Here is a 16,710-nt window from a genome sequence, read left to right as displayed (position 1 = left end):
GGAAAGACAATGTGATTTTGACTTGACAGAGTAAAAAACAACGAATATGTTTTTTAGGGCTGTCAAGCGATTCAAAAATTTAATCTAATTAATTCCATGCTCTGTGATTAATTAATCTAAATTAATCGTATACAAAAAACTTTGCCGTGAAAGTATTTTTAAAAAATAAATTTAAATTAATTTTGGCAGATGTGTCAGTGGTAAAGCTGCTGGATTTTGGACAGAATTGTCCCCCTGTCCTCTACCACCGAAACTGGTCTGCAGTCCATTGCAATCCATTTTGCAAGGGAGTAAGTTAGTCAGTCACAGGCAGACTTACTCAATTTGAGTTGAGTGCCGTTTGATGAGGCCGTCTGCTAGCGCTAGCTCGGACCTGCGGATTCGCTGCTAAATGCTTCGCGTTGAGGTGATATACATGCTTGAAGTACTCCGATGGTATGAAAATTCCTTACTGCAGACATTGCAGTTCAATCTGAGCATTTGTTAAATGTGAATCTTCCATTCACGGGGCCAAGCAGCGTCTTTTCGTCTGCCTCCATCCTGGACAAAGCCTAGTTTTTTGTGTAGGGGTGAACTGACCCTTTAAACAACAGTTATGGCGCAGTGATGTTCCTTTTAGATATGATTTATCATGGGCAGGGAGAAAAAATAAAGTTTCCATCACTGATGTGTGAGCAGAACGTCTTATTAGCATTCCTTTCATCATTATTTGGATGTATGTCATAATAATTCTTCCTTTCAGTAGCTTCCCCACTGCTGGCTCTGTTACTGTTATTCTGTCGGATGGAGCGGATGGTGTTACTGTAGTGACGGCGAACAGCTCAAGAATCTGCAGCGAGGGCCAAAGCTCACAGACTGAAAAGCACATAGCTTGATCAGCTGGAGGTCTGCAGAACATGCCTGGGTTAACCCAGGAAAACGCTGCATGTGTGTGTGTGTGTGTGTGTGTGTGTGTGTGTGTGTGTGTGTGTGCATGCTCCTCAGTCTCAAACACCAACCAACTCTTTTCCCATTCTTACCTGGAATTTGGGATAGCAGTGGGGGTCTGGTGTGTCTAGTGTGGGTATATATTGTATGTAGGTGTGTTGGGATAAGAGGGGAAGGGGTGGGACTGTTTAGGAATGAGGCTGCCACAGATCACATGACAAGTCTGCTACGGTCACTGTTATTCTTTTTTCCCCCCTTTAGTCTCATGACCGTCTCTCATATAATTGCCCCTGTCTGAGAGCTTTTCGTGCAGACTCTCATCACAGATGAATTGGACGCAAAGGTCTCTATTATGATTAATATGATCATCCTTTCCCTTTGATTCCGCTCTGACTGGCACCCACACAGAGCTTCGACAATTATCCGATTATTAGATGTGGTTTGAATGGTGGACAAAGTAAAGAGCCAAAAGGAGCAAAGGCCACCTTTCATCTAATTCCAGGGTCGGTTAATTATTTTTTTGGAGTGGTCTGTTCGTGGAGCTGTCATGGTCCCCATTTCTGGAGGCTTGGCCCCCAAGGCAGTCCAAGGCTGTAATTAGGCCTGAGCGAAGTGGAGGACGGAGAGAGAGGAGCTCTCAGCACTCAGCCTGACGGATTGCAGAGTGCTCGGAAGTGGGCTGAGAGTGGCGCCGCTCACTTTGGGCCCCGAATCCCCCCCAGCCAGTATCACTTCCTATGTCTGTATTTCTCTGTCTCGTGTAGACACATTAGGGCTTTTGAACATGCATTCACACACGTATGTACATTTCCTCACATGTGCAAAACATATTGACTCTCATTTTACGCTCTCTTTCGGTCACCCTGTCACTGAGCCATATTCTTTTGGAACTACAGTGACTGAATTATATGGAAAGCACTGATTTTAGTGTAAACACGCACTGTCAATAAAGCTGTTTCGAATTGAGTTCAAAGTACTTCTTCATTCATGCTTCATTTATCATTTTTTCCTCTGAGTGTTTGTGATCCACAACAATGGCGTCAAAGGATTTAAATGCAAATGAAACAGACAAGTACATGTAATTTATTCTTGCACAATCACGTATCATTTTCTAACTGACACCAACATGCCATTACTCATGGTAAACAAAGACGAAATTATAGTTGGTGGAGGAGGGAATATCCCTTGCAGATGCAGGCCCTACAATGCTCCATTTATTTTATAAGTGATGGTGGTCTGTGGTTGCAAGATGTGGTTCGATGCTGAAATGAAGAGAAAAGACAGAGACTTATCACAGTCAGTGTTAAATGTTTGCCTTGTTGTCTGCCTCTGACAGGTCCGCCAAGCTAATCTAATTTGCTTTTTATAGGATCAGCATGCAACTCAAATTCTTTTTTCCCCTGTTACTTTAGCCCTATTTCACATGATTCCTAAACATTTTGTTGTTTAATCTCTTTTATGTAATTGTTAATGTGTGGTTTATTTTTGGTGTAGTTTATTTTGGTGATCTTTGTTACAGTTAATTCGGATAAGCCAATGGAGAGAAAGTACTTAGATAAATAAGCAACCCATTGCCAGAAAAAATGTTGGCATCATCCATTTCTGCAAACGTTACATTTGCACGTTATTATGTAGTGGATGCATTGAAACTTTTACGTTTCAGCAACGCTGTAGTTATCATGTTGTTAGATTTAGGCACAAAAACCACTTAGTTATGATTAAGAAAAGATCATGCATGCAATTGGTGTCTGGGTCACGGTCCTTGCTGGAAAAGCCGCAATGTCTGGGTAAGAAACAACCACTTTTTGTGCCATTATCTTGGCAGGAAACACGGCAATATCTCGGCAAGAAACAAACGTTTTTTGTTACATTATCTTGGCAGGAAACGCGGCAATGTCTCAGTATAAAACAACTGCTTTTTGTTACATTATCTTGGCAGGAAACACGGCAATGTCTCGGCAAGAAACAAACGCTTTTTGTGCCATTATCTTGGCAGGAAACACGGCAATGTCTCGGTATAAAACAACTGCTTTTTGTTACATTATCTTGGCAGGAAACCTGGCAATGTCTCGGTATAAAACCACTGCTTTTTGTTACATTATCTTGGCAGGAAACCTGGCAATGTCTCAGCAAGAAATGCTTTTTGTGCCATTATCTTGGCAGGAAACACGGCAATGTCTCGGCAAGAAACAAACGCTTTTTGTTACATTATCTTGGCAGGAAACACGCCAATGTCTTGGTATAAAACAACTGCTTTTTGTTACATTATCTTGGCAGGAAACACGGCAATATCTCGGCAAGAAACAAACGCTTTTTGTTACATTATCTTGGCAGGAAACACGGCAATGTCTCGGTATAAAACAACTGCTTTTTGTTACATTATCTTGGCAGGAAACGCGGCAATGTCTCGGCAAGAAACAAACGCTTTTTGTGCCATTATCTTGGCAGGAAACATGGCAATGTCTCGGCAAGAAACAAACGCTTTTTGTGTCATTATCTTGGCAGGAAACACGGCAATATCTCGGTATAAAACAACTGCCTTTTGTTACATTATCTTGGCAGGAAACATGGCAATGTCTCAGCAAGAAATGCTTTTAGTGACATTGTCTTGGCAGGAAACATGGCAATGTCTCGGTAAAAACCACAACAGCTTTTTGTACCATTATGCTGGCTGGACACACAGTGATGTCTTAGCAAAAAACCACAACCACTGTAAAAATTGCAATGGATTGCTAAAAAAAACAAGTCTGGGGGCTAAAAACCCGCTGGAAAAGTAGTGACGGGTCGCTGATAAACACCATTTGGAAGCTAAGAAGCTACATGAATCAGAGCGACAGGTCCCTAAAACATACCCATGCTTGGGGCTGAAAAGCTACATGAAACACAGCGATGGGTCCCTACAAAAGACCCATGTCTGGGGGCTGAAATGATGCAGAAAACATAGCACCAGGTCTCTAAAAAATACCCAGGTTTGGGGGCTGGAAACACAGCAACAGGTCTCTAATAAACATCCATGTTGTTGCCTAAAAAGCTGCTGGAAAAACAGCGACAGGTCTCTACAAACAACCATGTTTGGTGCCTTAAAGCTGCTGGAAACACAGAGATGGGTTGCTAAAAATCACCCATGTTTGGGTGCTGAAATGACACAAAACAGCAACAGGTCTCTAAAAAACACCCAGGTTTGGGGGCTGGAAACACAGCAACAGGTCTCTAATACACATCGATGTTGTTGCCTAAAAAGCTGCTGGAAAAATAGCAACAGGTATCTAAAAAACACTCAGGTTTGGGGGCTAAAAAGCTACAGAAAACACAGCGACAGGTCTCTAAAACACCCATGTTTAGTGCCTTAAAGCTGCAGGAAACACAGTGATGGGTTGTTAAAAATCATCCATGTTTGGGCTAAAAGGCCCCTGAAAACACAGCAATGAGTGGCTAAAAAAACAGTTTTTGCTGTTTGCTGGTGTTGACTAGTGGTCTGCAGCTTGGCAGCTATCTCGCCTTGGTGACACACCACCCACCATCCCCTCCCCCAGATGACAAAGTCAGCTCATACTGTACGGCACTTGAGAAACGTTGATATGATAGATATGAAACAAGCAAATGTAACATATTCGTGGTTTGCAAAAAAGCACAATGCCAACATTTTTTGTGGCGACTGTGGAGCTTGGTGGGAGGTATTGATGGAATACTTGAGCTTAAATTCATAAATTCACATTACAAAGGCAGCACTTGACCTCACTGCGTGTTCTTTCTAGTTCAGCCACCATGACTATGACCTACTGAGACCCCTCCACAGCTGTAGTCAGTGATATACTATATCTGTAGTACTGGGAGTCACCTAGCACCCGTCAGCTCTGTAACTTCCACCCCTCCAGTTAACGGGTTACCTTTTAGTGCGGTCATGAAAGCAATACATCACAGACTGCTCTGGTTTCTCTCTATGTGCAGCACAGAAGAGTCCAGCTTTGAGAGTCAACATACATTTTGAAACCAAAGAATAGCTATATACTATATTACTCATTAACAAGTGATGATCCATTGATGGTGCTGGGCATTATCTCGACCCAGTCTGAACTATTACGTGGCCTGATATGAAAAGCCCACAATTAATCTCATAGTGCGTTTTGAGGTTTCGGCGTCTGCTGAAAAGCAAATTGAGGGGGCCTCAAATTGTGCAGCCATGCCAGAATGCACTTTCTATTTTTGCTCCCCAACCTTTATTCTGCCTCAGTGGAATGAGATGAGCCCTGCCCCTCTAATTAAGTGACCGTAAAAAAAGCTGCAGGGCCGGGGTGCACGAGGAATGAGAATGAGCTCTGTCAGCCCGATAAACACGGCCTTTCACCTCCACATTATCTGCAGAGTGAAACTTGATTGGCATCCGCCTGCTAGAAGAGACTGGTGTAATTCTGCAAAGGTTATTGGAAAGCTGGAATTTGTTGAGATGGGCATACTGTATGTGACAGGCTTAATCACTGTCTGTTACGGGTGCTTGCTAAGGCCAGGAATGTCAACACAATGGCTGTGATTATATTACAGAGGCTCATCAGTGGTTTCCATGTGTAGGAAATAAGCCTGACTTTGCTCTCAGGCTATTTTTCATTTTTTTCCTCAAAATAAATTCTCCTATATTGGCTTTGTAATAGCAAATATTACAACGTATAAATCAAGTTAAATGGGAAACTATTGCAGTATCAGGTTAGGCCTGCTTAGCTCTTTCATGCTCACACACACTGTTATTACCTGTGTGAAATATTGTCCTCTGACAGGGTTCCTCTGCGGTCTAATAATGTTGGTTTTCTGGACTTTCCCCGGCTTCTTTATTTCAAGGCCACTCCACACTAAATAACAGAGGAAGATTGGGCTCTGGGCTCTCTGCAGTCACCACACCTGGGCCTTCACTTCCTTCCTGCCCTCCCCGGGAATTCTTCACTTTCACCACCTGCAGTAGGGACAGTAGTGGAGGGGGGGTTGGGGGGAGTCTGTCCCATTACACCTTTCCTCCCTGTTTGGCGAGGCTATGCAATTTATTCCCTCTCAGCACCATTAGAGCAAACCTGTCCAGGCTTGTGTGGAGGTAAAACCCTCTTTTACTGCACTTCATAAATGAGACAGTGGACATGTGTGTGCATATGGACTGTGACAAAAAGACACAGATGAGCGGTGCTTGTGTAAAAAGATGGGATGACGATCCACTTAGGTCTGTCACCATTAATGTTTCACCTTTAAGCAGCAGCTAAGAAAGTTAATTTTGACTGGGGAAATAAGCCACGTCACAAAACCACTTGACTCCACATGTTCAGGTTCAAGAGAGTTGTGTTACTAGCGTCCTCTGCTGGCTGAAAATTGAACTGAAGTTATTTATATTTCTACTCTAAGTATGTTTCCAGCAGAGTCTCCTCATTACTGACCCCAGGGCAGTAGTGTGGTGATCTGCTTACTTTTCACATCCTCCTTTGTGTTGTGAGTTTAGACACGGAAGACACTAAGGCTTGAAGCCAGCCTGTGGCTAATACTCCAGCTGTTGGCTAAGACTTGTGAATGGTGTCATTGATTCAGCAGTGTGCTTAACCCCTTTAATAGCAGCGTACTGGTGGCTCAGTTGTACCAACGCATGGTGTGCAGTCAAACTGTATTTAAATGTCAATGTTAATGTCAACTTGTCATAATAAGGACAAGGTCAACTTGTCATAATAAGGACATCCCAAACAAATTTAATGTCAAGTTGTCATGACAAAGACAACTTCTGGTAATGTCACTTTGATTGTTTGGGGTGTCCTTATAATGACAAGTTGACATTAACCAGGATGACATTACCAGTAGATGTCTTTGTATCTATCATTATGTCAACTTGTCATTAACACAAAAAAGAGGTGCATGTCTTTTTAATGTCAACTCATCATGACAAAGACATCTTCTGGTAATGATTGATTGATTAATGTCAAGTTGTGATAATCAAGACAACCCAAACAATGTCAACTTGTCATTACAAAAACCGAATGACACTTAATGACAGCAGTCATAGACGTAGGTTCATGATCGTGTCATGTCATAGTTATAACAGCATTATGTCACTCTTATGTAGATACCTTCAAGTAAAGTGTTAACAAACATTTTCCTTATGAAGTGATGGTCTCAGTTGCTTGTATCAAATCTCCTTCAGTGCAATGCACTTTGTAAATTATGGTCACATTGAGAGAAAAATAAACGATAAGGCAGGGTTTGCTTCATGGCTCCACCCTCTCTTCCAAATATGGTCACTTCCGGCCCCTGAAAACAAGACAACAGCCACAATACCAAACTTAACGCTCCAAACGGTAGACCACAAACCAATAGGTGACATCACAGTGGCCAGGTCCACTTCATACGGTCTACGGTGTACCCAAAAGTTTACGAAGTTACAAAATATGATCCTGAATTTAAAGGAAAGTTATATAAAATGATGCCCAATACATGATGCAATTATAACATTACACAACATTGAGTCTTAGCTTTGAATATTTCACTCAGTGTTAGTATCAGAGAGCTTCAATACAAAGCTGGACAAAACAGATTATATAATGTAGGCAATGCTGTCAGAGGAGTGGAATAAGATCATTTGAAAAACAAAAGTAAAAGTAGAAAACTATGTTGACAAGTTTGACATTAACTGTTTTGTTATTAACTGCTAGACTGCCAAGTGCATTTTTTCCCAAGAGAGTTTTACCTAAGCTGCAGTGATTGGCTAGTACAGCATGACGTGATTGGCTAATACTTGTCACATCTAAGCATCAAAGTCAGAGGTGGTTAGGGTTAGGGCAAAGAGGTCATGGCTTGGGCAGTGCCATGGAAAGAGAGCAGAATGGGACGAGGCAAAACGCTCTTGGGAAAAAAATGCATCCAACACTCTCCCATTTGTTTCATAATGTTATATAAAGCTATTGGCTAACTTAGCTTAGCACAAAGCCAGGAAACAAGGACACAGCTAGCCTGGCTCTGTAACGCAGGTAAACTGAAGTGCAGCTCGCTGATAGATCACCGTTCGTCAGGACCTGCTGGTCGCCTGCCAGCTCGTCCGGGTTACATTGATTACCAAGATTTAATACTTGTTTCATTTTGTTTATTTACAGAACACATCAAACAATGCATTATCAATATACAAATAAACTGTTCACATGTAGCATGTTATACACAGAGGCACAGCATTGTATGAGATGAGTATGAGGTACAGATAATAGATAACAAAAGAACAACTGTGTACATATTAAATTTAAAAATACCAACAGAACTGTAATGTGGCTGTAGGTCCCTCTCTGGATAAAATGGCTGCCCAACACAAAAGTCAAGAGGAATTATGGTCACGATCTCATATATGATGTCAACAAGCAATCAACTGGGGTAATAAATGGCTTCAGTTGAGCTTTATCTTGGTCCCAGAGTGTACTGTGTATGTCATTGATGGGGTAGTCAAATCCTAAATTTAATTGTGCAACACTGAGTGCTTGTCTTTCTTCTCAGGACTTTTAAAACACTAAATTAATTGTAGCATTTGTGCAATTTATATAGCAGCTTGTGTCCTTTTTAAATTTAAATGAAATGTACAAAATGGAGGATACTGATTATTTTTGATGCTCAAACACTGCAGAGCTGTTAGAGGCCGTGACTCCTCCAAAAGGGGGCAAAACAGTAAAAATCTGGCAGCTGTGAGCGAAATGCCACTTGTACTATCCTATACACAAAGTACTGATGTGTTTTTAACCAACTCATGTCAAATCAATATATATGTGTATAGATATTAGGGTTTAATTAAAATATTTTTCTATGCTTTCTCTCATGTCAACACACACGCACACTTTTACTAAACTGTCGCTTTAAAAGTGGTCATATTCACATACATCTTAAGAAGAAAATTATTTAACAGGTTCAGAGAAGCCACATTCATGCTGCGCATGTACAGAAGGCGTGGTTTAAAAAAATAAAAATTTACATTGCATAGATAAAATAAGATAATCCTGTACGAGATGTAGCCTGTCCCAAAAACACAAAACAAACTATACATATTTGCTGCTCTGCTTTCCCACCATCTTAAACTCCACAACAAAATACTGCATGCTGGACAGATGCAGCCCGGAGGTGATTCTACACTGACTACAACTTTACAGAATGTTAATAGCTTAAATGAAGTTTGTTTTGGTTAAATATTAGAATAAAAAACTTACATGCAACAAGGTACGGTTTTCTTGATTCATCCATAAAAATGCCACACACGATTAAAAAGAGCAGCTTTTGTGTTATGCACTTAAAATATGATGAGAATAAATCTAACTGTGTAAGACATGACAGTTGGATACACTTATGAATTTGCTGTTTTCTTACTCGGTTCATTTTACAGGAAATTAAAATAACAGCATAAAAGGGATTCATACGTTGCTATTGAAAGATGTTATGTCATTATGTACGTAATATCCAGTTAATATCCAGGGTTACCGTCACCATCTTCAATCCTTACATTTAGTCCTTTGTTCAGCATTTCTTGGTAAAAGTCTGTCCAGGTGATCAGCTCAGCTCAGTCCAGGCCTACTTACTCTTCTGCGAGCCGATCATCACCTTGGAAACAAAGTTGACAATGGCACTTGCTGGCTGCTCGGGGTCATGCTCTGCAAACAGGTGACACACATTGTCCATGGAAGTGCCAGTTTTCCTCGCCACAAAGCCAAAGATCCTGCAGAGGTGGAGAAAAATACTTAATAAGCAGCACTGTCATCTGCCTCAGCCTGACCAGGTTCCTTTAAAAAGAACTGCTTCAGTGCTGCTTCGCTTGCAATGTAGAAATAATAATCATTTACTTACTTTGCTGAAGGGCAGCCATCTTTTTTCCACCTGTGGGCAGTAAAAGGAGGATTGTTACTGGCTTTGTAGGACTTTCCAACTTCACATTCAAAATTAATAACAATGTAAAAATATATAAAATAAAATAAAATAAAATAAAATAAAATAAATAACTTGGCCTTTCTGTGATTTTCTAGCATACATTTTAAAATACCACACCTGACTGGAATAATAATAATAATGTAATAATGTAACAAGCTTCTGAAAAACCCTTAAACCCTTTAAATCAGCGATACTTACTTCCTATCTTGAGGGTCCAATGCGCAATATATGACCGTATTAACATTGTAATGCCTCCTGAAGAACAGCCTATAAGGAGACAGAGGGTGGTTATTGTGATGTGTGAAGGATGTCAGAAAATATTGACACACTTGAGTATATCACTATAACGTTTTGCGAGACTGTGTTGATTCTTTAAAACACTGTTGTTTTTTAAATAATAGTTTACATGCAAAGCTTTGTGGCAATACCATTGTACGCAGATGATGGTGTGTTCTTTATACTACACAGTTTTCCTAACATTATATCACAAGAAGAGCAGTATTTTGCCCTGCTTACAAAGTTGTTTATTAAATCATAAACCCTGTATCATGATACAAAATGTACGGACAGATTCTTGCCGAAACGCAGTGTTACTCACTTCCTCTGGTTGTCAGTGAGGGTGATTCCCTGGGAGGACACCTTGAAGTGAACTACAGTGGAGGTCGGTGGAGGGTTGGAGCTCAAAGACATAGTGGTGGCTTTCTGCACTGCCTGGACGCCTGTTAGCGACTCCATCTCCACGGAGCCCAGGTACCACACATTACAGGCTGCAGGAACACACAGACTGTCAAATTACACCTGGATCCCAACTGCTCAATTGAAATAACTGTAAAGCATATGTATTTATTCCTTGGAAACTGTCTTGTTTTTCCCAAATGATGAACAGATTTTTAGGTGTTCTATTATCTCAAATGGCTTGATAAATAGTGCATATAGGTGGCGTATATGAGAAACCAAAATTTGTGTTTGGCCTGAGCCCCAAATGTTTGCAACATGTGGCTCCGCCCCTGGTATTCAGTGACAAAGTCTCCCAATCCATAATAACAGGACTGTGTGTCACAGAGTTGCACACAAGGATTGTGCCCGTATTTATGTACAGTGCCATCATTGCTTTCTCATAGCGTCTATTCAAAGCAAGTGACCTTAGACGCCTCATTACCTGCACCCTGTTTTAGCAGCTCGGCAGCAGAGTTGGTGACAGATTGTGAGGTAGTCTCCACAACATCTTCAAGAGGATCTGTGAAGGAGAAAAGCAAAAACGTCAGCTTCATAAACAAATAAAATGACTAAACAGCCAGACAGCTAAAGACAGACAGATACAGAATGCCACAAAAGCTAAATTTAGTTTAGTTTCTCTTCTGACTGTAAAATTAGGTCTGTAATTGTGTGTTGAAGGTTTACCTCTGTCAGGTATGATGAGTTTGCAGGGCAGGGCCAGTGGCGTGATTGAATGTTGGCAGACCAGAGCGGTTAAGCTTCCTGTAAAACAAAAAGATATAATATTGATATTACAGTGAGATTTGAAGCTTTATTGACACATCACTTACTTGTCTTTAATATTTTACTGCAAGAATGCACATGATACTGCTTATATACATACACAAGTAAGACAAAAATCAACATTAAAACTGTAAAGACGAGGTTACAGTTTACGTCTAGTGATGCAATATACAGTACTGTCGGCTTAGTAAAACTTTTGTACAAATATTTACATTATTGTCAATAAAATTAGACAGCATCTAAGTCTTTATTTCTGAACCTAATCCATTCCAATCTTTCCATTTAATCTTCTTTAACTCCTTGAGAATGAGTGGGGTTTTTTTTTTTTCCATCAAAAATATTTCCTGTATGATATCTAACCACTGTCTAAGGTCGATTGGTTTCAAGCCTGTTTCTTGTGATGGCCTTTGTGCCAGCTGTGAGTATGATTTTGACCAAGTAATTAATTTCCCTTTGCAGCACCACTTTAATTATATTGCCATGGCATAAAATGTAAAGTTTCATAGAGATTATATATGTGCCAATACCTCATTCAGTACTTAATTCCAGGCTCTATTTTTAGGCAAGAGTGCACAGAATTTTTGACTGTTTACACTGCATGACTTTTGAAACTGTCACACAAATATTTTCATACTATATATTTTAAAAAAAGAAAGAAAAGAACAACAAAATGCAAAGATGTTACCAATAAATGCATAAAAACATGCAACTACAATTTAAGGAGGAAAGGAATAACTATTCTAGTTAAAAGGGGCAGATAAAAAACACGCAACATGTACAATAGAGTGCATTAATCAGTCATGTTATGCTGCAGACAAAATTACCAATCACCAGCCAGTGGTACAATGCACCAAAGACCAATAGAGGGCAGTACGGTGTGTGAAGTCTTTCACTGTGTGCAGTGTAGCCAAACAGCCAGTAGGGGTCTCTGTTGTTCACCAGCTGCAAAGCAAAGGATTGGTACTCACCAAAATAGGGCTCATTGGGGCAACCCTTCAACCGCACTCCTTTCTGTGTACACTCAATCAGGAAGTGGCGCACTAACTCATTCGACAGGTCACCTCCTGTTAGGAAGAAGGACAGATAGAAGATGCATGAAGTGATGAATTCCTCGTAATAGTCTGTGGTCTGTTTTCGCACAACTGTCCTCCATCTGACACCCCAGATTCACTCTGACCTAAATAATAGCTCAAAGCATTTATCTCAGCACAACACACAATTTCCCAGCCTTCAAGAGTTACATAAAACATATTAAATCACACACATTCAATCTCTTCAGAGATTAATGGGATTATGATTCAACAGAAGCGCCTCTGAGGGGGCAGGAGGAGTCTATGCGAGGAATGTCCCAACACAAAAGCTTAAAGAAAGGCCCGCTCCTTAAGGTGGGTTGGGTTTCACACTTATAAGGAGCCACAATGCCCTAAGCTGAAAATGTGGAGAAGGGCCGTGTCATGATGTCACCACAGGTGCCGCTGGACTGCGTAGGGGTGAAGGCAAACAAAAGGACAGGTGTGAGTGGGAGATGAAATTAAAGGGTTGAGCGCTGTGGTGGGCCAGTGCAGCAAGGGCAGGAGGGCATGCTTTGTGGCCTCCTGTGCTGCTTTTGATGGAAAATATTCCTCATAAATAGTTTCTGATGGACATTGTGTGGGATTTAATGTCCTCTGGCCCTGAAAAAAGCAATGTGTGAATCTCTACAATCGCTCAATCAGCCTTTGTTTCCATGTTGAAGCATGGCCAGAGAATGTTTGGCCAGATCCCTTTAGAGACATTGTTTTCTTTCCCAAAAAATCCCTCCACGTTACTTCCTGAATATGCTAAACAAACACACGACGGAGTAAAAAACCAAGCGGCCTGTTTTGACCCCACTCTGGATGTTACATCCCCATCAGACAGAGTTATGTGGGGCAGACAGCTTCCCAGGAGAAGGCCCCGGGATCAGAGTTGGCTTATGGACCCGGCACATCCTTTGTTAAGGGGTGAAACATTAGCTGTACATCTAAGACTATCAGGCAAAAGGGGTCTGTTTGGCTTCATAATGATAATGCCCAGGAGAGACACAGTGAAGAGCTCTCACACACAACACACTCTCATGTTCCAGCATTAAGGCGAGTACAGTAGGCTGTAACCGTAGATGGCTTTGTGTGTGATTGCGTGATGAATGATTCCCAGGAAATCTGTACTACTGGACGAATCTGTGATGTCTTCACCGTGATCACTGAAAGAATAAGTTAACCTTTTGCGTTTGTTTTCTTTCTGTCTACACACTCAGTGGGCACACTTTTAAAGTTTGGACAGTGCGGGGTGAGCTGTTTCCCCCGGCTTCCAGTCTTTATGCTAAGCTAGGCTAACCACATCCTGACTTCAGTTCTATATTTAACGCACAGACAGAGAGAGGTATCAATTTTCTCGTTGAAAGCCAGCAAAAAAATGTATATTTCCTAAAATATTAAAGGTCCCATATTGTAAAAAGTCAGAGTTCCTTATCTTTTTTTCTTATAAAGCAGGTATAGGTGCTACACAAATACTGTCAAACTATCAAAAAAGCTTAATGCAATAGCTTTTGAACGAGCTGTCAGGACTTATGTGAAGTTGTGATGTCACAACTGTACTATGTAGATCGTTTCCAACTTGAAGACAAACATTTTAAGTGGATCCCTTGTATTTCCTGTTGGAATATTAATGTGGTAACTGACAGCCAGGGCCAGCCCTGAGCATAGGCGGTAGAGGCGAATGCTAGTGGCGCCATCATCCATAGAGGGCACGACAAATGGGGAAAGAAAAAAATCAAAATGTTTATCTTTTACTATTTTTTACTGATACTATTACTATTATTTTGAAATATTACTTAAGGCCACAACAACATAACTAGACCATAACTAGGACCCGCCTAGGGCACCAAATGTGCTAGGGCTGGCACTGCTAACAGGAAGTCAACAGGGACCAAAGCTGTTGCCATAGCCATAGATTAGCATCAAAACAGTCTGTAAAGGTAGAAAGTGCAGGTACAGTTGCTGTTATAGTCGTTCCACTGGCTGCAATGACAGAGCCAAGAGCTGAGAACCGGAAGACCCGGAAACACTGACCAATCAGAGCAGTCTGGGCTTTTTTGGGAGGGGGACTTAAAGAGACAGCTGCTAAGCTAGCCGCGTTTCAGACAGAGGATGAATACGTATGTTCCAGAGAAGACAGTATGAGAATAATTAAGTGTTTTTTGAACATTGAAACATGCAAGCATGTTCTAGTGGAAACCCTAAATACAAGTAAAAACCTGAAAGTGAGCAGAATACGGGACTTTTAAAGTCTTAAGTATAAACTTTGCTCTGATACATGCAAACAATAAGGCTTTAGTGACACTTTTAATAAACTGGATCTTATTATTTGAAACCATAATGGTATAAACCAACCATACCTTTCTTGGTCTGTTGGAGGACTGAGGGTGGGGGAGTCGCCACCTTCATTGCCAGTCCATAAGCCCCTCTGAATGAGTGGCTGTCCCGCACGATGAAGCAACCAGGCTCCTTGTCCTTCAAGACTGAAATGGCTGAGAGAAGAGATACATAACGGTGAAGCTGCTCTATAATTCTGTTTGAGAGTTTCCTTTCTTTTATTACTTTGGAACAAAAGTGGACACTGGACGCCTACCTTGATCCCTTGAGATATCTGGCTTGTACCAGAATTTTGATGTGTCCTGCACAAATTTTACAGTGACCTGCTTGACAGCCAGAACATCTGGAAAACACACAATTATCAGCCAAACAGTCAGTACAGTATTCACTTGAGTGGGCTGATCAAGCCATGTAAAACCAATGAGGACATTAGCTTCATATGGGGGCCGTAGTTTACCTGGCAGGGGTGAGGCAGTGCCCAGCGTCTGAGCTGAGAGGTCAGGCAAAATGTTGGGGAAGGGGATACTCAGGGAGCTCCCACTGTGGGGACTCGAGAACCCACTGAGGGCTGGGGACGCTGTTCCCAGCGAATGCTCTCCATCTGATGTCCTCTTCTTCTCAGGCAGAAGTGGGGGTTGCAGCATCTGGGGCAGCTGCAACTGATTCTGCCCTTCCATGGAGGCCAAAAGTTCCCTGTCCATGCCTCCATTCCCCAGCAGATTAGAGTTGGTGTTTGGACAGTCTGTGCCATAGCCGAGACCTAAGTCATCCTGCTCGTCAAAGCTTTGAGCGGGACTATGGCTGAGAGCGTAGCGAGCCATGCGGCTTCGCTGGCTGCTTCGGGGTGAGCTGTGGGCGTTGGGGGCAGGGTGGATGTGGGGGTGGTGCAGGGGAGGAGAGTGGTGGCCATAGTCCAGTGACATGGAGTGCGGCGGTGGTTGTCTGGTAGAGGGGTAGCTGCTCAGGGACGAGTGGCGGCTCAGGACGGGATGCTCTGGCCAGGGCTGGTTTGTGGATGAACTGAAGTTATCAGAAACAAATAAATGTCATAAACATGGAGTCAACAAAAGATTAGTCAAGTTCCTATTCAAATGTAAAACAAATTTTAATCAAACATCCATAAAATCTATAAAAGAAAATGCTAACTAATGCACATGTGCATCCAACTTCAGGAGGTGCAACAAGATAAACTGTTGGTGCCACTATTCTTTCATCCGCTGGCACTGAACCATTGAAGAAGATAACTAAACGAGTGCCGGTCAAATCTCAAACAATGGAAAAATATGGAAAATGTGATGGAAATATTGCATTTATTTTGCAGCAGCTGGAGTCGGAGAAAACTCAATTCACTGGGCTGACTGCCGGCAACTTTTAAGGTGGAACATTAACTTGTAATGTTTCTCAAAGCATGAGTTGACGACGTGAATCCATCAGCACACCTTAAATTTCACTGTTACAACTTTGACCATTCCATTAGTTTTTATATGACAAACACTTAGGGTCTAGGTACCATGTCTGAAGGGTTATTTTTGGTTCCAAAGGTACCATACGGAAAGTGTTTGATGGAAACGGGGATAAAAAAAATGGTGAATGTGGCTCAGAGGTTCTGGATAGGACAGATCTTTACCTGTCTGTCCACTTAAGGGTCCCAACCATTGAGGCAGAGTGCGTAGCACTTAGCGCCCTGTGGCAGTTGATGGAGGAGTCTGGTAAACCGTCAACTCCAACATGACTGATCATCTCTGGATATCCCCGGGGATCTGTGTGAGAGAAAAGAATTACAGAGAGTGAGTCGAAACAGACTTTAAAAACTAAAATAAGCATGAACAAAATGCTACAATAAGTAGAACTGTATAATTCAAAATCCCTCGGGATACAGCTCTGAATCCTGTCCAGTATCAAACAATCAATACTGGAGTTGAAATGAAATAAAAACAGTCCACATGGCCTTGAACCCAGCCATCATTCAAACCCAGTCACC

General features: G+C 41.6%; 1 protein-coding gene across 2 annotated transcripts in view; it reads right to left on the bottom strand.

Moving 5' to 3' along the window:
* Positions 1-9,337: 9,337 nt before the first annotated feature.
* LOC117271940 (tensin-3-like) overlaps positions 9,338-16,710 on the bottom strand; it is a 42,907-nt gene continuing 35,534 nt past the window's right edge. For both annotated transcript variants that reach the window (XM_033650504.2, XM_033650505.2), the window contains 11 exons: positions 16,357-16,489; positions 15,187-15,749; positions 14,986-15,072; positions 14,753-14,884; positions 12,306-12,401; positions 11,239-11,316; positions 10,997-11,074; positions 10,436-10,604; positions 10,036-10,104; positions 9,757-9,786; positions 9,338-9,628 (listed from right to left, as the gene is read on the bottom strand). In XM_033650504.2, the coding sequence (XP_033506395.2) occupies positions 9,484-9,628; positions 9,757-9,786; positions 10,036-10,104; positions 10,436-10,604; positions 10,997-11,074; positions 11,239-11,316; positions 12,306-12,401; positions 14,753-14,884; positions 14,986-15,072; positions 15,187-15,749; positions 16,357-16,489 (1,580 nt within the window). In that variant the 3' untranslated portion in view covers positions 9,338-9,483. The remainder of the gene's footprint in view (positions 9,629-9,756; positions 9,787-10,035; positions 10,105-10,435; positions 10,605-10,996; positions 11,075-11,238; positions 11,317-12,305; positions 12,402-14,752; positions 14,885-14,985; positions 15,073-15,186; positions 15,750-16,356; positions 16,490-16,710) is intronic.

Source organism: Epinephelus lanceolatus, chromosome 12, assembly GCF_041903045.1.
Source record: "Epinephelus lanceolatus isolate andai-2023 chromosome 12, ASM4190304v1, whole genome shotgun sequence".
NCBI lineage: Eukaryota > Metazoa > Chordata > Actinopteri > Perciformes > Serranidae > Epinephelus > Epinephelus lanceolatus.
This window is presented reverse-complemented; position numbering and strand designations above follow the sequence as displayed.